We start from the raw sequence: 26,226 nt of genomic DNA on the forward strand, positions 1-26,226 counted from the left end.
GTTATTCTATCCGGATTAATTTTTTTAAATCACCTTTATTGTCCAAGACCTCTGGTTCATGGCAACACTGCTATATTCTGTTAAGGAATGATGATGGGTTTTTTTGTGTGTGTGTAGAGTTGAGCTTCGCTGTTGCAAGCTATGTAGTAAACAGGAGCATCCAGCAGTGGGCAGGGCGCACAAAGACAAAAGTGCTGACTCACTGTTTCGGTCTATGGTCGCCTTTGATGCTACCAGAAGCGATCGTGGTGTTACAACTCAAAATCAGCTTGTTAGTAGTTGCAAGTGTACCGCAGACAATACTGAAAGTTATCAGTTATCGGTTTAGCTGTAACTTCTGATAAATTTTTGGGTGGTTTATTGGTTTAGCTTTATAAAAGATAACGTTTCCGTTAGCTAATTAGCTGTTATCGAAGCTAACTTTTTGGTTAGCTGTGCCCACCACTGGTTGTTGTACAAAACACAGTGAGAACTGATCAGGTATGATGTCAACCATGACGTCACTCATCATGAAGGGAGCACTCGCAGTAATCCCAAAGTAATTTAATTTAATTTAATTATCTTATAATTCGCCAAATCATAGCAAAAGCTGTCTCAAGGCGCCTTACATAAAACAATTCAACATAAAATTTAAATAAATAATTAAAAATTAATAAAAAAAAATTCAAATACATAATTAAAAACAGAAATAAAAGAATAAAACATATAAAAAAATAAAAACTATTCATAAGAAAGAGAATAAAAATAGGTTTTCAGTCTTGACTTAAAAATGTCCACAGACTCCGACTGCCTCACGGTCGCAGGAAGACTATTCCACAGGGTGGGTGCACGATATGAAAAGGCTCTTTGACCCACTGCCTTCTTCTTCACCCTGGGAACACAGAGAAGTCCCGCATCCTGAGACCGCAAAGCCCGGGCCAGCACGTACAATTCTACCAGATCAGCCAGATAAGATAGCGCCAGTCCATGAACAACCTTATAAGTCAATAACAAAACCTTAAAATCTGAGACAGGGAGCCACTGCAAAGATGCCAAAATGGGTGTGATAAAATGAGTTGTCCTAAAAATGAATTGTTGGGTGAGATTTTCTCATAAAACTATAATATTTAGATGCCCCACCTTTAACTCCATGATTAACATGCATTAGTTATTGTAACTCGGATTGAGTAAACAGGGGAAGTTTTTGTTTTTGTTGTAATATACAGCTTCGTAACTGCAAATATTTCCAAAAGTCCTGTTTACGGAGTTTGTATTTAGTTGGCAATTGTTGAAAGGACATTAAGTTGTCACCCTCAAAAACATCTCCAACATAAATAATCCCTGCTACAGCACATGATTTCCAATACAGAGTTTTTTCCCCCACTTTCAACTTTTTATTATGCCAAAAGGGTGACTGTTTAGTAAAGAAAGGGTCAAAGCCAATAATATCATGTGATCTTTGCCAGGTTTTTTTTTTTATATATAGCGCCAAATCACAACAAACAGTTGCCCCAAGGCGCCTTATACTGCAAGGCAAGGCCATACAATAATTATGTAAAACCCCAACGGTCAAAACGACCCCCTGTGAGCAAGCACTTGGCTACACTGGGAAGGAAAAACTCCCTTTTAACAGGAAGAAACCTCCAGCAGAACCAGGCTCAGGGAGGGGCAGTCTTCTGCTGGGACTGGTTGGGGCTGAGGGAGAGAACCAGGAAAAAGACATGCTGTGGAGGGGAGCAGAGATCGATCACTAATGATTAAATGCAGAGTGGTGCATACAGAGCAAAAGAGAAAGAAACAGTGCATCGTGGGAACCCCCCAGCAGTCTACGTCTATAGCAGCATAACTAAGGGATGGTTCAGGGTCACCTGATCCAGCCCTAACTATAAGCTTTAGCAAAAAGGAAAGTTTTAAGCCTAATCTTAAAAGTAGAGAGGGTGTCTGTCTCCCTGATCTGAATTGGGAGCTGGTTCCACAGGAGAGGAGCCTGAAAGCTGAAGGCTCTGCCTCCCATTCTACTCTTACAAACCCTAGGAACTACAAGTAAGTCTGCAGTCTGAGAGCGAAGCGCTCTATTGGGGTGATATGGTACTACGAGGTCCCTAAGATAAGATGGGACCTGATTATTCAAAACCTTATAAGTAAGAAGAAGAATTTTAAATTCTATTCTAGAGTTAACAGGAAGCCAATGAAGAGAGGCCAATATGGGTGAGATATGCTCTCTCCTTCTAGTCCCCGTTAGTACTCTAGCTGCAGCATTTTGAATTAACTGAAGGCTTTTTAGGGAACTTTTAGGACAACCTGATAATAATGAATTACAATAGTCCAGCCTAGAGGAAATAAATGCATGAATTAGTTTTTCAGCATCACTCTGAGACAAGACCTTTCTAATTTTAGAGATATTGCATAAATGCAAAAAAGCAGTCCTACATATTTGTTTAATATGCGCTTTGAATGACATATCCTGATCAAAAATGACTCCAAGATTTCTCACAGTATTACTAGAGGTCAGGGTAATGCCATCCAGAGTAAGGATCTGATTAGACACCATGTTTCTAAGATTTGTGGGGCCAAGTACAATAACTTCAGTTTTATCTGAGTTTAAAAAGGTTTCTTTGGCGAATGACAGCAACGGATTACTAGATGGAATTTCACATCCAGTCTTTTGCCCCCCCCCCCCCCCCCCCCCTAAAAAAAATCTACTGTTACGCTGAATTTTTTAAGTAAAGGGGATGGGAGACTTATGGGTAGCAAGTGCAAAATCTAGTTAATTTGTGGGATAATCATCATTTTCAGGACATTTATTCTACCCAACAGAGATAATCCTAATTTAGCCCAATTTTGTTAAGTGTTCTCAATTTTCATGGGGGGAGTAAATTTTCTGTCATAATGTCTTTTAAACCTGGTGTAAGTTTTATCCCCAAGTACACCAAACCTGAAGGGAGCCAAGTGAACTGCCAATTCTGTCTAATACTTGGTGGGCATAGTCTAGACAGTGGCATTGCCTGTGATTTCCCCAATTTATTTTATAGCCTGAAAGAAGAGAGAAAGTATCAATTAAAGACAAAATTTGAGGAACAGCTGTCTCTGGATTTGAGGTCACTAACAAAATATCATCAGCATATAGAAATACTTTGTGTTCCAGCTTCCGTGTTCCAGCTTCAAGCTTCCAGCTTCCACTTTCCAGCTAAAATACCCTTAATAGCTGAATTATTCCTGATGGCCGCCGCAACAGGAGGACAGGAGGACAAGTTCCCGTTTGTCAACACAAAGGCCTTGGGATTACGATATAGAAGTCTAACCAAATTTATAAAGGAGGGGGCTAATCCAAACCTGTTTAGTGTTCTGAACAAGTAAGTCCACTCCACTCTATCAAAAGCTTTCTCCACATCTAAAGATAAAGCAACTATGGGTTCAGTGTGATTCCTCACCTGCCAGATTAAATGTAGTAGTCTATGTACATTATCTGCTGAAGACCTACCTCTAATAAACCCTACCTGATCCGGATGAATTAGGTCAGGTAGATGCACCTCCAGTCTCCTGGCTAATATCTTGGCCAGTATTTTAGCATCTACATTTATAAGAGACACTACTATAATTTCCACACTGCTGTGGATTTTTGCCTTTCTTATGTATCAAGGTTATTACTGCAGATTGCATACTCTCTGGCATGTTACCCCTCTTAATTGCATCTTGAAAAACTATCACTAGCCTCGGTGCTAGTAGGTCCGCAAATTCTTTATAGAAATCTGTTGGTAGCCCATCATTTCCAGGAGCTTTCCCAGAGTTCATCTTCTTTATAGCTTGCTAAACCTCTTCCAGTGTAATATCTCCCCCAATCTCCTTTTGTTCTTCCCCAGACAGGGTTGGTAGATCCACTTGGGACAAAAACCTGTCTATTTCCTCTTGTTCTACCCCACCGTGTGAAGTGTACAATTTTTGATAGAATATCTTAAATAATTCGCTAATTTCTCCTCTGCCTGTCACTAATGTCCCATTTTCATTCTCCACAGAAGTTATTAAGATATGATTAAGCCGCTGTTTTACGCTTTGGGCTAAAAATCTCCCTGCTGCTTCTCCTTGCTCGTAATACTTCTGTCTACATTGGAATAATGACAATTCAACCTTTTTCTGCAGTATGGAATTTAGTTCAAATTTCAATTTATTCAACTGGGTAAAAACTACTGGGTCAAGATCCTTAATTTCTTTTTCCAATTCAAATAATCGGACAGTAGCTTGTTTTTTCAAATAAGAACTGTGTTGTATTAAGCAACCCCTCAAACAGGCTTTAAATGTATCCCATTCTTCGGATTCTGTTTTAAAACCCAACATCACCTCAATTGGTGCATGATCTGAAAGTACAATATTTCCAATTGAAGTAGAGACAACTGCACTAACTAATTGTTTTGATAATAGGAAATAATCTCTTCTTGAATATGAAGAGTGTGGATTTGAATAAAAGGTATACTCCGTTTTGCGGGGGTGTTGAGTTCTCCAGACATCAGATAATCCCAGCTCATCTTCCAAAACATCTATGGCTAGTTGTGATTTATGTGCTAATCCCACCTTAGTGACTTTTGATTTATCAAGGGCTTGGTTTCTTATGTGATTAAAATCCCCACCAATAATTATGTAAGTATCCCCCAATTGTTTCAACACACTGCAAATATTAGCAAAAAAATCAAGAGAATCTGTGTTTGGTGCATATATATTAATGAAAGAGCATCTGCTAGCAAACATAGTGTATCTGCACTTACTGCTACCCACCTGCCTTCCCTGTCCGAGAGTCGTTTGTGAATAGTGACATTTACATTTTTATGTAATAGGATACAGACACCCCTTTGGCTAGATGAGTAGAATACTCTAGAATACTATCTAGATGAGACTGGCGTTGTGTGTTCGCCGCTCCTCTGTTTTTTCTCCAGTTTTCTCGTTTGTAACTTGGTTTTTAGTGGCTTGAGTGTAATTTTTTTTTATCTTTGGGTATGTACTTGACATGGTTCTTGGTCCTTCAGTGTGCATTTTTAAAGGAGACCTGCATTGAAAAAAATGCAGTCAGATTTTTTGAACAAAAAATGACTTACATTTACACGTGAGATCCTTCTCAATGTAGTAAAGTAAATCTGCAAGCCCAGATCTGTCATTCAACGGAGAAATCTTCATTTGAAAATGACAAATTTACAGCTAACATTTAGCCCTCCGCAAATTGTCCCTCTCATCATGGATGTTGCCGAGACGTCACGGACAAGACACTCTCCCAGCATGTATTGTGCCAATTGTAATTTGTGGATTTACGTCAGTTTGCATCTGCACCTTTTTCTTGTCTTATACAGAAGTATCTACTTTTTTAAAACTTCATATTGTCTTGCAGCACATTTGGTGAGTACACATTTCTTTTATTTGTGCTTGAAAATTATTTTGGGGGACTTTTTCATACGCCCGTTTGATTGAGTGGTGTCGCAATGAAAATCTACTGTCTTTCGCCTCCGGTACCATCGCGGGATATGGAGGCGAGACCCGCAAAGAATCCCAGTCATTAAAAATATATAAACCTCTCTCAGCGTCCATGGAGCTCTGGGGCTCCGACTGCCGAGACGTGCGGTGCTGTGGATTTTGCCGCAAGAAGTCTGTCCTTGCAGCAAAAGGTGTACCGGCCACTTCGCATTAAAACAGCGAGCGTAGCGGAGGCAAAGAGCGGGAGAGGAAGAACGGCGCCCGCTTTTGATGTTGTTGCTGATCTGAGCACACAGATCTGTATCTCACATTCATTGCAGCTTACTTTTGGATGATGAAACCAGGACGTGTATAAGTAACATTACTAAGCATCTGACTCTCCGCTCTGCTCATGATGCTACATATTGTCAGGGTCAGAAGTATGGAAATCAGTCATGTTATTTTGTCACTATTTATAGGCCTCCTGGCCCATACTCTGAATTCTTAGATGAATTTGGTGCGTTCATCTCTAGCCTGTCAGCTAGTGCAGACAACATTTTGATTATTGGTGACTTTAACATTCATATAAATAAGCCCTCTGATCCCCTTTGCAAGTCATTTATGGAACTTGTGGATGTGTTGGGATTCCAGCAATGCATTCAGGATTCAACGCACATTAGTGGAAATACCCTTGATTTGGTTCTCACACGTGGCCTTGCTATCATGAACATTGACATTTTGCCTCTTGCCTCTGTGGTCTCTGACCACTCATTTATTAGGTGTGCATTTATGTTGCCGCATTTAGTGGACCGAAAGCCTTGTCTATCTCTGCGGCGACACATTAATCCCTCAACTATGACTGAACTCGAAGCCAGACTGCCTGAAATTTTGGCTTCAGGGTTGGAGAATATTCAGTCAGTGGATAGTCTTGCGGATGGCTTGAATTCAGCGCTCAAGGCTACACTGGATAAGGTTGCACCTCCTCTTTTAAGGCCACACCTTCCCAAGGAACAGTCGCCTTGGTTCAATGGTTACTTGCGTGACCTTAGGCAGAAGGCTCGAGGTTTGGAACGGAAATGGCGTAGTTCTAAATTAGAGGTGTTACACCTTGCATGGTGTGATGCTGTCTTAGATTATAAGCAGGCACTACTGGCTACAAAGCGTGCCTATTATTCTGATTTGATCAATAAAAACAAGCATAACTCAAAGTTTTTGTTTGAAACTGTAGCATTTCTTATTCATGGACAGCCACCTGTTATTCACTTTCCCTTTCCAGCACAGGACTTCTTGGACTATTTCGAGAAGAAAATTGAGGATATTAGGTTGAGCATATCTCAGCAGGCTTTGGTCCAACCACTGCATACTGCTACGGAAGTGGATGCACCCACTGAGGTGTTACCCAGATTTACAGATTTTGATGGTATCTTGCTAGGCGCACTGACGAAGCTCATGACGTCTACTAAAAGCACAACCTGTTTACTTGATCCTATACCAACAAAACTGTTTAAGGACCTGTGGCCCATTCTTGGACCAACTGTGCTGGAAATTATAAATCTCATTAACTTCTGGATCTGTTCCTAAATGTTTCAAGTCTGCAGTGATTAAACCATTACTTAAGAAATCCAATCTCGACCCTAGTGTATTGAAGAATTATAGACCGATATCAAATCTATCATTTTGTTCTAAAATCCTGGAAAAAGTGGTTCCGCGACAGCTCGTGGACTACCTTACTGAGAATAATCTTTTTGAGCCACTGCAGTCTGCTTTTAGAAAATATCACTCCACAGAGACAGCACTTACTAAAGTAATGAATGACCTTTTGCGAGCAATGGACTCAGATACCACTACAGTCTTGGTGCTGCTGGATCTTAGTGCTGCGTTTGATACTGTGGATCATCATATTTTATTCAATAGGCTGGAGAATCACTTTGGGATTATTGGAATTGCTCTTGCATGGTTGACGTCATACCTGTCCAGTCATTCTTTGTTGTGTGGGCCGCCAGAAGAGGAGGTACTGCTGGCCCACCACCAGAGGGCGCCCTGTCTGGAGTGCGGGCTCCAGGCACCAGAGGGCGCAGCCGCCTCACAGGAGCAGCCAGGGTGACAGCTGTCACGCATCACCTGCAACAGCTGTTACCAATCATCTGATCGGCAGGAGTATATCAGCAGGATGACGTCTCCACCTCTTTGCCGAGATATCGTTTCTACCGAGAAGGTAACGTACTCAGCTAACTGTTTGACAGTGATCTTTGTGACTTTGTGCATTTCTCTGAGAGAACTTCCCAACGAGAGGTGGAGGTAGCTTACCTGCCGTTCGGATTCCTGGGTGCGAACGCGCCCTCCTTTAACTGTTCTTTATTCCTCGCCAGCAGTACCAGGTCCGACACGCGGAGGCAGTGGCCACCTGGGAGTTCGGGACTTGGTGGCTCCAGTATTCCCGGGGTCTGGTGGCGGAGGAAACCGTGTGGTTCCGGTTCTACTTTGGAGAGGCGTCTCCTATCTTCGAGCCTGCCCACATGACACTTGTGTGAATTTGACTTTGTCCTTTATTGTAATCTGTTGTCCTTGTTGTGCATATTCACAACAGTAAAGTGTGTTATTTGACCTATTCCATTGTCCGTTCATTTGCGCCCCCTGTTGTGGGTCCGTGTACTTACACTTTCCCAACAGTTCTTACTGTGTATTGTGTAATGGCACCTCCTCTGATCATAGGGACATGAAGTTTGGGGTTCCGCAGGGATCTGTTTTAGGCCCCCTGCTTTTTTCCCTTTATGTAGCACCCCTTGGGAATATATTGCGGCTCTTTGGGATTCCCTTTCATTGCTATGCTGATGACACTCAATTGTACATGCCAATAACTGCTGGTAATGTTATTCACATAAAATCTTTGGAAGATTGCCTTGCATCAGTAAGAAGTTGGATGTCTAGTAACTTCCTACTTTTAAATTCTGATAAGACTGAAGTTATGGTTCTTGGTCCAGCGAGGTATCGGCATCAATTTGATCAGCTAGCACTTAGCTTAGGTTTGTGTGTTATACATCATATGGATAAAGTGAGGAACCTTGGAGTAATTTTTGATCCTACGTTGTCCTTTGATCTCCACATTAGAGACATTACGAGGACTGCTTTCTTCCATTTGCGAAATATAGCGAAGATTCGTCCCATCCTGTCTATGGCTGATGCTGAGCCTTTGATTCATGCATTTGTCTCTTCTAGATTGGACTATTGTAATGCTGTATTTTCTGGCTTACTGCAGTCCAGGATTAGGGGTCTTCAACTGGTTCAAAACGCTGCTGCCAGACTTTTGACACAAAGCAGAAAGTTTGACCACATTATGCCCGTTTTGGCGTCCCTGCACTGGCTTCCTGTTCCTGCAAGATCAGATTTTAAAGTACTGTTATTAGTTTATAAAATTGTTCATGGACTTGCACCTCCCTATCTGGCTGACCTGGTAAGCCCCTATGTACCGGCTCGGGCCCTGCGTTCTCAGGGTGCAGGACTTCTGTGTGTTCCCAGGGTGAATAAAAAGTCTGCCGGTCACAGAGCTTTCTCGTACCGTGCCCCAGCTCTGTGGAACGATCTCCCGGCACACATTCGGCAGTCGGATACTGTGGAGACTTTTAAGTCACGTTTAAAGACTCATTTGTTTTCCCTGTTTTATCATTAGTGTTATGATGTGTTTTTATTCTTGTATTCTTTTATGGTTGTCTTTCTTTTATGGTCGTCTTTTTATTGTGTTTTAAATTTTTAATTGTTTTTTTATGTTGTGTGAAGCGCCTTCAAACAATTTCATCGTGAATTGGCGCTATATAAATTAATACATTTGATTTGATTTGAAATTTAGGTACTATAAAATACTTTACTGACCCAATCCCTCTGCAGTTTTGTTGACTTGTCATTATCTAGATGAGTTTCTTGTAATGATGTTGGCTTTTAATGCAGTGCCGCCTGAGGGATCAAAGGTCACGGGCATTCAATGTTGGTTTTCGCCCTTGCCGCTTAAGTGTAGAATGTTCTCCAGATTCTCTGAATCTTCTGATTATATTATAGACTGTAGATGATGGAATCCCTAAATTCCTTGCAATTGAACATTGAGAAACATTGTTCTTAAACTGTTGGACTATTTTTTCACGCAGTTGTTCACAAAGTGGTGATCCTCGCCCCATCTTTGCTTGTGAATGGCTGAGCCTTTGGGGAACAGGTGAGTGTCATGATTCACCCAATCATGACACTCACCTGTTTCCAATTAGGTGTTCTTTGAGCATTCAACAACTTTCCCAGTCTTTTGTTGCCCCATCCCAACTTTTCTGAAATGTGTTGCAGGTATCCATTTCAAAATGAGCAAATAACTGCACAAAAACAAAGAAGTCTATCATTTTGAACATTAAATACCTTGTATTTGTGGTGTATTCAATTGAATTGGGGTTGTGTGTGTGTGTGTATATATATATATATATATATATATATATATATCCCTGCAGGGATAGATGCTTATACTTTTAAGAACTGGCTCCACAGGCCACCAAAATCCTACATTTTTACAGTCAGAGCGGTAATACACTACAGAGTGTTAACAATAGTATGAATGACGACTTATGTAAAAGCAAAGTGTGGCACTTCAATAAATGAAAAGTCATTAACAGAGTGAGTAGCCTCAACGTACCAGTAGCTACAAGTTAGCCAGCAACGAGTACAGTTCTCACACAGAGCTGCTTGCTAACAGTAAGATTACTGTCTTGTTTGCTGTGTTTGTTGCATTGTGAACTAAAGGTGAGAAGGACTGGCGTGTTTATGGAACTGTTAAGTAATGTTCCATTTGTGAAGGTCTGTAACGTGGTGGCTACAGGGGACCGCCTACATGGTAAAGTTGGTGGACAATTGATGGACAGCTGGTGGACACACTTTGTTACATTATTATACATATGGTTATAAGTGTGGGTGCAAGAAAATACCTGTGACATTAGTAATATCTATTCATCCATCCATCCATTTTCTTCCGCTTTATCTGGAGTCGGGTCGCGGGGGCAGCAGCTCAAGCAAAGCCGCCCAGACCTCCCGATCCACACACACCTCCCCCAGCTCCTCCGGGGGAACCCCAAGGCGTTCCCAAGATGTAGTCCCTCCAGCGTGTCCTGGGTCTTCCCCGGGGCCTCCTCCCAATGGGACGTGCCCGGAACACCCCTACAGCGAAGCGTCCAAGGGGCATCCGGAAAAGATGCCCGAGCCATCTCAACTGACTCCTTTCGACGTGGAGGAGCAGCAGCTCGACTCCGAGCTCCTCCCGAGTGGCAGAGCTCCTCACCCTATCTCTAAGGAAGCGCCCAGCCACCCTGCGGAGGAAACTCATCTCGGCCGCTTGTACTCGCGATCTCGTTCTTTCGGTCATGAGCCAAATCTCATGACCATAGGTGAGGATCGGAACGTAGATCGATCGGTAAATCGAGAGCTTTGCCCCCCTACTCAGCTCTCTCTTCACCACGACGGTCTGATACAGCGACCGCATCACTGCAGATGCTGCACCGATCCGTCTATCGATCTCACGCTCTATCCGTCCCTCACTCGTGAACAAGACCCCGAGATACTTAAACTCCTCCACTTGAGGCAAGGACACTCCACCGACCTGAAGAGGGCAAAGCACCTTTTTCCGGTCGAGAACCATGGCCTCGAATTTGGAGGTGCTGATTTTCATCCCGGACGCTTCACACTCAGCTGCTAACCGCCCCAGTGCACGCTGAAGGTCCTGATTTGACGAAGCGAACAGAACCACATCTTCCGCAAACAGCAGAGACGAGATTCTGTGGTTCCCAAACCAGACCCACTCTACACCCTGGCTGCGCCTAGAAATTCTGTCCATAAAAATAATGAACAGAACCGGTGACAAAGGGCAGCCCTGGCGGAGGCCAATGTGCACTGGAAACAGGTTTGACTTACTACCGGCAATGCGAACCAAGCTCCTGCTGCGGTCGTACAGGGACTGTACGTGTTGTACAACCTGTACGACATTAGTAATAATGGTTTTGTATTTCACATTCATATTTCATTCATGATAATGTTAGAGTGTGATTTACAAGTGCTGACACATGACCAGTTATGTTCTGACCGGGACATTCTGACAGGAAATGGAACAAAATGTTTTGTCCTACCTCTGTTTACGGCTTCTGTGAACTCGGGGTGGGTCATCCGACGGGGCTTTGAAGATAGTTTTGAAGATGGGAACATACTTCTTAAAGATGACTGCAGACACCGTGAAGTTCCTCTCCAGTTTCTCTGCATTCTGACGGAAATCCTGAGGCACGTTGACCATGTCCTGCCAATTCTTCATCTTATTAAAAAACTCAACCAGGCTGGAGGGGAAGGAGGAGAAACCGCAGCTTCAGAATGTTACCAAATGCTGCCTATGTTCTATATACTTAAGCAGCAATTAATGTGACTAGTTCACATTAATTTTGTGAACTAGTCATGAACATTGTGCAACCTATTTGAAAACACTGCGTATCACTGCGTGTCATTATGCATCTAAACTTGAAACTGAGATTATGATGAGATATGACAAGACATCTATAATAAACTATAAATAAATAAATAATCAACTATCTATAATAAACATAACTTCACAGATATATTATCTAACTCATGAGAAGGAATGAAAATGTAACTGTTTTACAAAGCCATTGCTATATACGAGATATATATATATATATATATATATATACATATATATATATATATTAGGGATGTCCTGATCCGATCACATGATCGGAAATCTGGCCCGATCACGTGGTTTCAGACTTGATCGAAATCTGACGTTGCATCTTGATCAGGAAACCGATATAGATTTTATCCTCATTATTTTGATCAGCGCTATTTCAGGCTCATTATTGCAGATTAATGGGGCATCGGAAGCGTCGGAGACGTGAGACGCGTCACTTTAGCTCAGCTTTTGATGTGACGCTTCTGACGGGAGCGCGCAATGCCGCTTGTCGGCAGGCTGACGCAGTCAAAGTTCAACCCAATCTTTTTTTTTTTTTTTAATTGAACAAAAGAAAAAACATAAGTTCAACCGGACAGAGGTGGGGAGAGTTATGCGCACAAAGTTTCTTTTAAAGAAATGCTGTTTGTGTGTTTACGCACTCAGCTTGACGCCTCGATGGAATGACAAGAGGATGATCGACACTTTCCCACCGAAACTCTTGCTTAACTGTTGTTTAACATAAGGAACCTTTGACATTTATTTTTAGACAAATAAAATAACATGGAAATTTGTAAATTTTTTTAAGTCTGGTAGATTATTACTTCAAGGTACCTCAAGGAGAAGTGCACTGTTTAAGTGAAAAATAATAAAATAAGGCGATTAAAATGAAATTATTATATATTTATTGTCGTCCCGACGGATTCGCGCGTCGGGACGCAGCCGCTCACAGCCGCTGGACAAACAACACCTCCGTGTTGGAAGTCTCACAGGACAAGTTGGAACATGCCCAGCTGTTAAACAATTTCTCGATACTCACTCGACTGAAAAGCCATCAAAAGCCGTCTGAATGTTCTGAATGGTTTCCAACACGGAGGTGTTTTTTTTTGTTGCGCGCAATGAGCGGCTCCGTGCCGACGCGCGAAATCCTCCGCACGTCTTTCATTACAAAATCTCCTTTAACAGTGGAATGTGCCGATAAAGTGCTGATCCCGACCTCTTCTGAAACTTCTCTGCTAGTCACATGACGTCCTGCATCAACAGAGCCTTAAATTTGGAAGTGATCTGCTCGTTCCAGCCTATCAATGGCCACTCGCTGCGCCCTCCGCCAACATGGGCCATTTTTAATCCAGTTTTAATGGTCCTTAATCCGTGTGATACCAACAGAATCTTCACCGAAATCCATCTGAATCTTTCGAATGGTTTCCAACTGGCTGTCTCTAACAGTTTCTGAAAAAAAATTCATGGAGCAAAGCGGCAGCCTCTCAGCCATTTCACTGACAATAAAAATCCGACGAGGGGGGTGGACCAGTGCTCACTCAAAGCCTGCCCACAGGCGAATGACGCAACCGACAGGCATGAAAAAACTCACGCATGCGCACGAAGGTTCAAGCTTGTCTGATGCAAGCACACATGATTCAAATCCATACAGTTTTTGAAAAAAATAAAAAGGTCGGATATTTTTCTCACAGATCTCGTATACACCTGTGTGGACCACACGACTTCCCAAAAATAAAATAAAAAATACAAGAACCATAAACACAAAATTGTGCCCATCCATATGAGGGCATGTGTGTGTGTGTGTGTGTGTGTGTGTATATATATAACCCCTGGCAATAATTATGGAATCACCGGCCTCGGAGGACGTTCATTCAGTTGTTTAATTTTGTAGAAAAAAAGCAGATCATAGACATGACACAAAACTAAAGTCATTTCAAATGGCAACTTTCTGGCTTTAAGAAACACTATAAGAAATCAGGAAAAATAATTGTGGCAGTCAGTAATGGTTCCTTTTTTAGACCAAGCAGAGGGAAAAAAAAATGGAATCACTCAATTCTGAGGAATAAATTATGGAATCACACTGTAAATTTTCATCCCCAAAACTAACACCTGCATCAAATCAGATTTGCTTGTTAGTCTGCATCTAAAAAGGAGTGATCACACCTTGGAGAGCTGTTGCACCAAGTGGACTGACATGAATCATGGCTCCAACACGAGAGATGTCAATTGAAACAAAGGAGAGGATTATCAAACTCTTAAAAGAAGGTAAATCATCACGCAATGTTGCAAAAGATGTTGGTTGTTCACAGTCAGCTGTGTCTAAACTCTGGACCAAATACAAACATGGGAAGGTTGTTAAAGGCAAACATACTGGTAGACCAAGGAAGACATCAAAGCATCAAGACAGAAAACTTAAAGCAATATGTCTCAAAAATCGAAAATGCACAACAAAACAAATGAGGAACAAATGGAAGGAAACTGGAGTCAACGTCTGTGACCGAACTGTAAGAAACCGCCTGAAGGATATGGGATTTACATACAGAAAAGCTAAACAAAAGCCATCATTAACACCTAAACAGAAAAAAACAAGGTTACAATGGGCTAAGGAAAAGCAATCGTGGACTGTGGATGACTGGATGAAAGTCATATTCAGTGATGAATCTCGAATCTGCATTGGGCAAGGTGATGATGCTGGAACTTTTGTTTGGTGCCGTTCCAATGAGATTTATAAAGATGACTGCCTGAAGAGAACATGTAAATTTCCACAGTCATTGATGATATGGGGCTGCATGTCAGGTAAAGGCACTGGGGAGATGGCTGTCATTACATCATCAATAAATGCACAAGTTTACGTTGATATTTTGGACACTTTTCTTATCCCATCAATTGAAAGGATGTTTGGGGATGATGAAATCATTTTTCAAGATGATAATGCATCTTGCCATAGAGCAAAAACTGTGAAAACATTCCTTGAAAAAAGACACATAGGGTCAATGTCATGGCCTGCAAATATTCCGGATCTTAATCCAATTGAAAATCTTTGGTGGAAGTTGAAGAAAATGGTCCAGGAAAACAGTCGGGCAATTTGTTCTTTAGGCTTGATAAGCCTGCCATGTTGCGGTTTGAGCAGTGAAAAACACTTTTAAAAGTTCCACTTGAACAAACCAAATCCCAATTATGAATTAAGAATATTCCCAATTATGAATTAAGAATATCCCCCGGCCTCCGAAGTCTGTTCCAAGATGTCATCCAACTTGCGTCTAAGTTCAAGAGTCATCGCAGTCTGAGAATGCAATGCCTTGCCCACCTCGTTAATCATGATGGACAAGCGAGGGGCTGTGGTTCTTGATGCCGCCGTCTCGCCAATTTTCCGATAGATCAGGGCAGCACATAAGCCAGAGAGTACCAGCCCTGTTACCATAAGGCCAAATATAAATAAATCCTCGAAGTTTTCAACGGAGAAAGGTGCCAAGCATGCAATACGCCAAGACCCCCAGGAATCGAGAACATAGCCCGCAGGATGCGTTCCATCTGGGCAGGTAGGATCCCCTGGTCCTGACCTTCTTGTAGAAAAGCTGGTGTCAACAGCGTTCAGAGACCAGCTGATCAATTCCATGGTTAATCCAATAGTAGTCCAATAGATCCAGTATCCAATATAATTTGAGGAATTCACAGTCTGGTGAAGTAGGGACTTGAAGGTTAAAGCAGAGATAAGGGAGAGTGGAGGAGATGCGACCGCCCTCGTCGGAGTCCCAAGCTGAATGCATATATATACACTCAACAAAAATATAAACGCAACACTTTTGGTTTTGCTCCCATTTTGTATGAGATGAACTCAAAGATCTAAAATGTTTTCCACATACACAATATCACCATTTCCCTCAAATATTGTTCACAAACCAGTCTAAATCTGTGATGTGATAGTGAGCACTTCTCCTTTGCTGAGATAATCCATCCCACCTCACAGGTGTGCCATATCAAGATGCTGATTAGACACCATGATTAGTGCACAGGTGTGCCTTAGACTGTCCACAATAAAAGGCCACTCTGAAAGGTGCAGTTTTATCACACAGCACAATGCCTCAGATGTCGCAAGATTTGAGGGAGCGTGCAATTGGCATGCTGACAGCAGGAATGCCAACCAGAGCTGTTGCTCGTGTATTGAATGTTCATTTCTCTACCATAAGCCGTCTCCAAAGGCGTTTCAGAGAAGTTGGCAGTATATCCAACCAGCCTCACAACCGCAGACCACGTGTAACCACACCAGCCCAGGACCTCCACATCCAGCATGTTCACCTCCAAGATCGTATGAGACCAGCCACTCGGACAGCTGCTGAAACAATCGGTTTGCATAACCAAAGAATTTCTGCACAAACTGTCAGAAACCGTCTCAGGGAAGCTCATCTGCATGCTCGTAGTCCTCATCTGGGTCTCGACCTGACTCCAGTTCGTCGTCGTAACCGACTTGAGTGGGCAAATGCTCACATTCGCTGGCGTTTGGCACGTTGGAGAGGTGTTCTCTTCACGGATGAATCCCAGTTCACACTGTTCAGGGCAGATGGCAGACAGCGTGTGTGGCGTCGTGTGGGTGAGCGGTTTTCTGATGTCAATGTTGTGGATTGAGTGGTGGTATGGGCAGGTGTCTGTTATGGATGAAGAACATAGGTGCATTTTATTGATGGCATTTTGAATGCACAGAGATACCGTGACAAGATCTTGAGGCCCACTGCCATACATCCAAGAACATCACCTCATGTTGCAGCAGGATAATGCACAGCCCCATGTTGCAAGGATCTGTACACAATTTTTGGAAGCTGAAAATGTCCCAGTTCTTGCATGGCCGGCATACTCACCGGACATGTCACCCATTGAGCATGTTTGGGATGCTCTGGACCGGCGTATACCACAGCGTGTACCAGTTCCTGCCAATATCCAGCAACTTCGCACAGCCATTGAAGAGGAGTGGACCAACATTCCACAGGCCACAATTGACAACCTGATCAATTCTATGCGAAGGAGATGTGTTGCACTGCATGAGGCAAATGGTGGTCACACCAGATACTGACTGGTATCCCCCCCCAATAAAACAAAACTGCACCTTTCAGAGTGGCCTTTTATTGTGGACAGTCTAAGGCACACCTGTGCACTAATCATGGTGTCTAATCAGCATCTTGGTATGGCACACCTGTGAGGTGGGATGGATTATCTCAGCTAAGGAGAAGTGCTCACTATCACAGATTTAGACTGGTTTGTGAACAATATTTGAGGGAAATGGTGATATTGTGTATGTGGAAAAAGTTTTAGATCTTTGAGTTCATCTCATACAAAATGGGAGCAAAACCAAAAGTGTTGCGTTTATATTTTTGTTGAGTGTATTTTTGCTGAGTGTATATATATACATACACACACACAGGTGGGCACAGATAACCAAAAAATTAACTTCGATAACAGATAATCAGATAACTGAAAAGTTGTCTTTGATAAAGATAAAACAATAAACCATCCAAAAATGTATCAGAAGTTACAGATAATGATAAACGATAAATTCCAGTATTGTCTCTGGTACACGTGCAACTACAAACAAGTTGATTTTGAGTTTTAACACCACGGTCGCTGCTGGTAGCATCAAAAGCGACAGACCCAAACAATGAGTCAGCACTTCTGTCTTTGAGCATCCTGCCCCCTGCTGGAAGCTCCACTTTACTACATGGCTTCCAGCACAGACGCAAGCTGAGAGGAACCACAAAGCTCAACTCTCTACTCCATCACAACGCTGCCATCAGGCGGACGTCTTGAAAAATAAAGCAATGCTGAGTTATGGTTTGGTGTATAAATAAAATGAATATTGATAGAATAACTCCATTAATGTCAATTCTGTCATTTGTACAAAGTTAAAATATAACATATCTTTTAATGTTGAATAATGCACTAATTCTGAAGTTTTTAACAAACACAGACAGATCGCAAAGGATTCTGGGTAAAATGTGCCTCCGCTAACACTGATTGAGTTGAGTCATTCATTATGTAAACCAATACGTTAATGTGACGTGTGTCGTGTTTTGGTGTTTATAGATAAATGTGCTTTTGTAAAATATTCCATTTTTTTATTTGTAAAAAAAGGCATTTTCAAAAAAAGAAAAGCCAAGTTGTAATTAGATAACCGTCTGATATAACCGGTGTCAAAAATAAATAATAGAACACTGCCATGATCTACTGGTGCCAGACATTCAATACTTAAGCTGGGTTTACACTGTGCGAGTTTTGGCCCTTTTTCAGCTGATTTTTCATTCATGCCAGAATTTTTTGGATCGCACTGAGTTTCAGGTTAACCGCACGTCCTCCATCGTTTAGTATACATAGAGTAATGAGCTGCGTTTAACATCTCACGACCACCTCCTGATCGGCGATCGTATGGTTAGATGAAAATCAAACCTGTTTGATATTCTGGTCGGCCGTCGTGAGGGTATCCCACTGCTGAAGCGCTACAAGCATCCAACTTCTCACACTGTGCATGTGCAAACACCGCAGACCTGTCTTGTAATGTTTTTTTTTAAACTTTGATGTCTCCTATTGAGAGTTTTTGTAGAAAATAAGAAATGTAAATTAAATTTGAAAAAAAAAGCTTCTGTTTACGTTTTGCTTCTGTAAACACGAGTCCGATGTGTGGTTTTTGAACTCACAATGTGTGTGAGAACTTAAATCGGGCGCTCTGAACTTTTACACTGTGCGGTTCTGTGGTACAGTTTGATATAGAACTGAGTACAGTGATTGAAAATATCAGCCCAGTTTCAGTTTGAATACTGCCATGAACATTACTGGCCAGTAGATGGCAGTAGAGACCGAAAAAACTTGCTAAAACAAATTTCCAGATAATCCGTGTCTGCTACATTTAAGATGCGTGGAATTAACATCTACAAACCCAGAGAATATACTCACGAGAGTTTTAGGCACTAGAGTTTAATGCTGTTGTCCGTGGAGCCTGATCAGTATTTGAAATGCATTTCTCATGTCGTGAACGTACTGAGATTACCCTATCATACCCATAATGCACCTGGAATCAGCATCTCCACACTAAATCCTTAAAAATTAGCGCATTACTTTAAAACTAAAACATATATCTGATATTTTCACTTTATAAAACTTCAGACATGACGTTAATTTAAATAACTTGTCCGAAATTTGGTTAAAATTTGAACCATAAATTAAAAATGTATGCCTCTGGATGACTTGGGTGATATTGCCCGTGTATCAGTATGGGGTTAAAAGAAATGAGGTTTTTTTTTTTTTTTGGTGACCAGTTCTCCTTTGCCTGCAGATGATAGAGCAGTTTCTTCTATAAACAGCTCTCCTCTGTTTTGCAGAGGGTAGAACTACACATCTGCTATGAAACATTTAACAGTACTCAACTGTAACTCAACTGATTTTAAAATTTATAAGTGTTTGTAGCTGTTCAGCTTTATTTACCACGTTATCGGTATAAAAATTAGCGGACAAAAATTTATTGCAAGATAATTAGTCTGATAGTGGTTTTTAAAGTTATCAAAAAAGATAATCCGATAATGAAAACATTATCTTCGATAATTATCAGTTATCGGATTATCGTATATATATATATATATATATATATATATATATATATATATATATATATATATATATATATATATATATATATATACATACAGTGGTGGGCACATATATATATATGTGTGTGTGTGTGTGTGTGTGTAATGTATGCATTCATACATTTCTACATTTTAACAACCTGAAAGCCACCAGACCGGCTAGAACTGAAAACATGGGTTCCTGGACAGTCACTTCTGCTTTTCTTCTCACTGGTTTTATTTCTTCCACAGCTTACAGTCATTTTGACGCTGGTGAATCCAACTTTTCACTTTGTGTTCATCCATTTGTCTGCAAAATTATTATTTTGCACATGTTGAACTGTGTGTGATTTCAAAAGAATGAACTGAAAATCAGATCATTGTTAGTTTGCAGCCCTCATAATAACTTCAGTCACAGCTTATCATCTAAATGTGGAGCTGCACAGAGAAAACCTAAAGAAAAAAGAAAAAATACAGAAGGGAGGTTTGTTCTTATTAATCAATCAATCAATCAATTTTTTTATATAGCGCCAAATCACAACAAACAGTTGCCCCAAGGCGCTTTATATTGTAAGGCAAGGCCATACTGTTGTGAGAGTGTAGGAACACGGACGCACAACAGGGGGAACAAAAGATCGGACAATGGAGGAAGTCAAATAACAACACTTTACTGTTGTGAATGAGCACAACAAACACGGCAGGTCACAATAGTATGCAATGAAGTCAATTTACAGAACGTGTCATGTGGGCAGGCTCGAAGATAAGAGACATCTGTCCAAAGCAGAACCGGAACCACACGATTTCCTCCGCCACCGAACCCAGGGAATACTGGAGCCGCCAAGTCCCGAACTCCCAGGTGGCCACTGCCTCCGCTTGTCGGATCTGGTACTGCTGGCGAGGAACAAAAACAGTTAGATGTAGGTGTGTTTATACCCAGCAACACGTATGGTGGGAAATCCACCTCCACCTCTCGTCGAAAAGTCTGCTGTCAAAAAACACAAAGCAACAATATTCTTCTGTCGAAAAGACAACTTGATTGGCTGAGCTCGTTACCTCCTAAGCATAGCGATATCTCGGCAAAGAAGTGGAGATGTCGTCCTGCTGATATACGATTGAAGATCAGATGATTGGTGACAGCCGTCACAGGTAATAAGTGACAGCTGTCACCCGGGCTGCTCCTGTGAGGCGGCGGCGCCCTCTTGTGCCTGGAGCCCGCACTCCAGGCAGGGTGCCCTCTGGTGGTTGTGGGCCAGCAGTACCTCCTCTTCAGCGGCCCACACAACAGGACCCCCCCCTCAACGGGCGCCTCCTGGCGCCCGACCAGGCTTGTCCGGGTGGCAGCGGTAGAAATCGGCCAGGAGGGCCGGGTCTAGGATGAAGCTCCTCTTCACCCAGGAGCGTTCTTCGGGTCGGTATCCCTCCCAGTCCACCAAATACTGGAAGCCCCGGCCCATCCTACGGACATCCAGGAGCCGGCGCACAGACCAAGCCGGCCCACCATCGATGACCCGGGCAGGAGGCGGTGCCGGACCCGGAGCACAGAGGGGTGAGGTGTGATGCGGTTTTATCCGGGACACATGGAAAACAGGATGGATCCGCAGTGAGGCCGGAAGCTAAAGCCGCACTGCGGCTGGACTGATGACCTTGAGTATCTTGAAGGGACCGATGTAACGGTCCTGCAGTTTAGGGGAGTCCACTTTGAGGGGAATGTCTTTTGCCGACAACCACACCTCCTGCCCTGGCCGATATGCAGGGGCCGGGGTCCGCCGGCGGTCTGCATGGGCTTTAGCCCTCGTCCGGGCCTTCAGCAAAGCAGAACGGGCGGCGCGCCACACCCGACGGCACTTCCGCAGGTGGGCCTGGACCGAGGGCACACCGACCTCTCCCTCGACCACCGGAAACAACGGGGGCTGGTACCCCAGACACACCTCAAAAGGGGAGAGGCCGGTGGCAGAAGACACCTGGCTGTTATGGGCATACTCGATCCAGGCCAAATGGGTACTCCAGGCCGCCGGGTGCGCGGCCGTCACGCAGCGCAGGGTCTGTTCCACCTCCTGATTGGCCCGTTCTGCCTGCCCGTTGGTCTGAGGATGAAAACCGGACGAGAGACTCACCGTGGCCCCCAGTTCCCGGCAGAAGCTCCTCCAGACTTGCGAGGAGAACTGGGGACCGCGATCGGAGACGATGTCTGTTGGAATCCCATGCAGCCGGACGACGTGGTGTACCAGGAGGTCTGCTGTCTCCTGGGCAGTCGGGAGCTTCGGGAGGGCCACGAAGTGGGCCGCCTTGGAGAATCGGTCCACTATCGTGAGGATGGTGGTGTTGCCCTGGGACAGCGGGAGGCCCGTGACAAAATCCAGGCCGATGTGGGACCAGGGGCGATGAGGCACAGGCAGCGGCTGGAGCAGTCCCGGTGCCCTGCGGTGGTCAGCCTTGCCCCTGGCGCAGGTGGTGCAGGCCTGGATATAATCCCGGACGTCGGCCTCCAGGGACGCCCACCAGAAGCGCTGCCGGACAACTGCCACGGTTCTTCGCACCCACAGATGACAGGAGAACTTGGAACCGAGACAGAAGTCCAAGACTGCAGCCCTGGCCTCTGGTGGGACGTAAAGTTTGTTCTTCAGCCTGGTTCCGGGGTCCGGGCTCCGTGCCAGGGCCTCCCGGATGGTCTTCTCCACGTCCCAGGTGAGGATGGCCACGATAGCGGACTCCGGGATGATAGGTTCCGGTGGATCCGACAACTCAGTTTTGACTTCGTCTTCATGCACCCGGGACAAGGCATCCGATCTCTGGTTCTTGGTCCCGGGGCGGTAGGTGATCCGGAAGTCAAAACGGCCGAAGAACAGTGACCAGCGGGCTTGCCTGGGGTTCAGACGCTTGGCGGTCCTGATATACTCCAGGTTCCGGTGGTCAGTGAAAACCGTGAATGGCACGGACGTTCCCTCCAACAGATGTCTCCACTCTTCAAGAGCCTCTTTCACCACAAGGAGTTCTCGATTACCGACGTCATAGTTCCGTTCAGCCGGGGTCAACCTGCGGGAAAAATAGGCACACGGGTGAAGGACCTTATCGGTCTCTCCGCTCTGGGACAGCACGGCTCCTATCCCTAAGTCAGAGGCGTCCACTTCAACCATGAACTGGCGGCTAGGGTCGGGCTGCACCAAAACTGGCGCAGTAGAGAACCGTCGTTTCAACTCCTTGAACGCGGCTTCGCACCGATCCGACCAGGTGAAGGGGACTTTTGGAGAGGTCAGGGCTGTGAGGGGGCTAACTACCTGACTGTAGCCCTTAATGAACCTCCTATAGAAATTAGCGAAGCCGAGGAACTGTTGCAGCTTCCTACGGCTTGTTGGTTGGGGCCAATCTCTCACTGCCGCAACCTTGGCCAGATCAGGGGCGACGGAGTTGGAGGAGATTATAAACCCCAGGAAGGACAAAGACGTGCGGTGAAACTCGCACTTCTCGCCCTTCACAAACAGTCGGTTCTCTAACAACCGCTGCAGGACCTGACGTACATGCTGGACATGGGTCTCAGGATCCAGAGAAAAGATGAGAATATCATCCAGATATACGAAGATGAATCGGTGCAGGAAGTCCAGCAAGACGTCGTTAACCAAGGCTTGGAATGTCGCGGGGGCGCTGGTGAGGCCGAAAGGCATGACCAGGTACTCAAAGTGACCTAATGGGGTGTTAAATGCCGTCTTCCATTCGTCTCCCTTCCGGATCCGAACCAGGTGATACGCATTTCTAAGATCCAGCTTAGTAAAGATTTTGGCTCCATGCAGGGGGGTGAACACGGAATCTAACAATGGCAACGGGAATCGGTTGTGAACCGTAATCTCATTCAGCCCCCTGTAATCAATGCATGGACGGAGTCCGCCATCTTTCTTGCCCACAAAAAAGAAACCTGCCCCCATCGGGGAGGTGGAGTTCCGGATCAGCCCGGCAGCTAATGAGTCCCGGATGTAGGTCTCCATTGATTCGCGCTCAGGTCGTGAGAGGTTGTACAGCCTGCTGGACGGGAACTCAGCGCCTGGAACCAAATCAATGGCACAATCGTACGGACGGTGCGGGGGAAGGGTGAGTGCCAGATCCTTACTGAAGACGTCAGCAAGATCGTGGTACTCAACCGGCACAGATTGGGAGGGACTTTGACCTCCTCCTTAGCCTGTGAACCGGGAGGAACCGAGGATCCTAAACACCCCCGATGGCAGGTTTCGCTCCACTGAACCACCACCCCAGACGGCCAATCAATCCGGGGATTGTGCTTCAACATCCATGGGATGCCCAAAATCACGCGGGAGGTAGAAGGAGTTACAAAAAACTCAATCTCCTCCTGATGGTTTCCAGAAACCACCAGAGTTACTGGTTGTGTCTTGTGTGTGAGTAAAGGGAGGAGGGTGCCATCTAGTGCCCGCACCTGCAATGGCGAAGGAAGCGCCACCAGAGGGAGCCCTACCTCCCTTGCCCATCTGCTGTCTAGCAGATTCCCTTCTGACCCCGTGTCCACCAGTGCCCGGGCTTGAAGGGTTAAATCCCCGCTCAGGATTGTGACTGGGAGTCGTGTGGCAATTTGTGTGTGTCTTACTTGAATGTTTTGACCCCCCCTTAGCCCAGTCTCTAAGGGCGAGTGTTGTCGTTTTGGCCGTTTGGGGCAGTTTCTCTGTGTGTGCTCAGTTGAGCTGCAGAGAAAACACTCTCCACGGATCAGCCTCCCCATTTTGGCCCTGTGCATTTCCCTAACAACGTCAGCAGGGGGAGCTGTTGCCCCACAAAGCGCTGCGGCTGTGGCGCGTGGGGAGGGTGGCCCCTTTTCGAACCCGGAAGGGAGAGGGGCGGCGCGTATCCGGTCACGTCCTTCGCCTCGCTCCCGACGGCGTTCCTCCAACCGATTGTCTAACCGTATAATGAGATCGATAAGCCCATCTAAATCCCGCGGTTCCTACTTAGCTACCAGCTGCTCCTTCAGAACCAACGACAGTCCGTTTATGAAGGCGGCGCGGAGCGCAACGTTATTCCAGCCGGACCTCGCAGCCGCGATGCGGAAGTCGACTGCATAAGCGGCTGCGCTCTCGCGTCCCTGTCTCATTGACAGCAGCACTGTTGCAGCGGTCTCTCCTCTGTTAGGGTGATCAAACACTGTTCTGAACTCCCCCACAAACCCAGTGTATGCTGATAACAACTGTGAGTTGAGCCAATGAAGAGAGGCCAATATGAGTGAGATATGCTCTCTCCTTCTAGTCCCAGTCAGTACTCTAGCTGCAGCATTTTGAATTAAGTGAAGGCTTTTTAGGGAACTTTTAGGACAACCTGATAATAATGAATTACAATAGTCCAGCCTAGAGGAAATAAATGCATGAATTAGTTTTTCAGCATCACTCTGAGACAAGACCTTTCTGATTTTAGAGATATTGCGTAAATGCAGAAAAGCAGTCCTACATATTTGTTTAATATGCGCTTTGAATGACATATCCTGATCAAAAATGACTCCAAGATTTCTCACAGTATTACTAGAGGTCAGGGTAATGCCATCCAGAGTAAGGATCTGGTTAGACACCATGTTTCTAAGATTTGTGGGGCCAAGTACAATAACTTCAGTTTTATCTGAGTTTAAAGCAGGAAATTAGAGGTCATCCATGTCTTTATGTCTGTAAGACAATCCTGCAGTTTAGCTAATTGGTGTGTGTCCTCTGGCTTCATGGATAGATAAAGCTGGGTATCATCTGCGTAACAATGAAAATTTAAGCAATACCGTCTAATAATACTGCCTAAGGGAAGCATGTATAAAGTGAATAAAATTGGTCCTAGCACAGAACCTTGTGGAACTCCATAATTAACTTTAGTCTGTGAAGAAGATTCCCAATTTACATGAACAAATTGTAATCTATTAGACAAATATGATTCAAACCACCGCAGCGCAGTGCCTTTAATACCTATGGCATGCTCTAATCTCTGTAATAAAATGTTATGGTCAACAGTATCAAAAGCAGCACTGAGGTCTAACAGAACAAGCACAGAGATGAGTCCACTGTCCGAGGCCATAAGATCATTTGTAACCTTCACTAATGCTGTTTCTGTACTATGATGAATTGTAAAACCTGACTGAAACTCCTCAAATAGACCATTCCTCTGCAGATGATCAGTTAGCTGTTTTACAACTACCCTTTCAAGAATTTTTGAGAGAAAAGGAAGGTTGGAGATTGGCCTATAATTAGCTAAGATAGCTGGGTCAAGTGATGGCTTTTTAAGTAATGGTTTAATTACTGCCACCTTAAAAGCCTGTGGTACATAGCCAACTAACAAAGATAGATTGATCATATTTAAGATCGAAGCATTAAATAATGGCAGGGCTTCCTTGAGCAGCCTGGTAGGAATGGGGTCTAATAAACATGTTGATGGTTTGGATGAAGTAACTAATGAAAATAACTCAGACAGAACAATCGGACAGAAAGAGTCTAACCAAATACCGGCATCACTGAAAGCAGCCAAAGATAACGATACATCTTTGGGATGGGTATGAGTAATTTTTTCTCTAATAGTTAAAATTTTGTTAGCAAAGAAAGTCATGAAGTCATTACTAGTTAAAGTTAATGGAATACTCAGCTCAATAGAGCTCTGACTCTTTGTCAGCCTGGCTACAGTGCTGAAAAGAAACCTGGGGTTGTTCTTATTTTCTTCAATTAGTGATGAGTAGAAAGATGTTCTAGCTTTAAGGAGGGCTTTTTTATAGAGCAACAGACT

General features: G+C 44.0%; 1 protein-coding gene across 2 annotated transcripts in view; it reads right to left on the reverse strand.

The window, feature by feature from the left end:
• Positions 1–26,226, reverse strand: part of rbl2 (retinoblastoma-like 2 (p130)) — a 212,382-nt gene that overhangs the window by 151,701 nt on the left and 34,455 nt on the right. For both annotated transcript variants that reach the window (XM_034175745.1, XM_034175744.1), the window contains exon 3: positions 11,556–11,756. In XM_034175745.1, coding sequence (XP_034031636.1) covers positions 11,556–11,756 — 201 coding nt within the window. The remainder of the gene's footprint in view (positions 1–11,555; positions 11,757–26,226) is intronic.

This window comes from Thalassophryne amazonica, chromosome 8 (assembly GCF_902500255.1).
Source record: "Thalassophryne amazonica chromosome 8, fThaAma1.1, whole genome shotgun sequence".
NCBI classification, from domain to species: Eukaryota; Metazoa; Chordata; class Actinopteri; order Batrachoidiformes; family Batrachoididae; genus Thalassophryne; species Thalassophryne amazonica.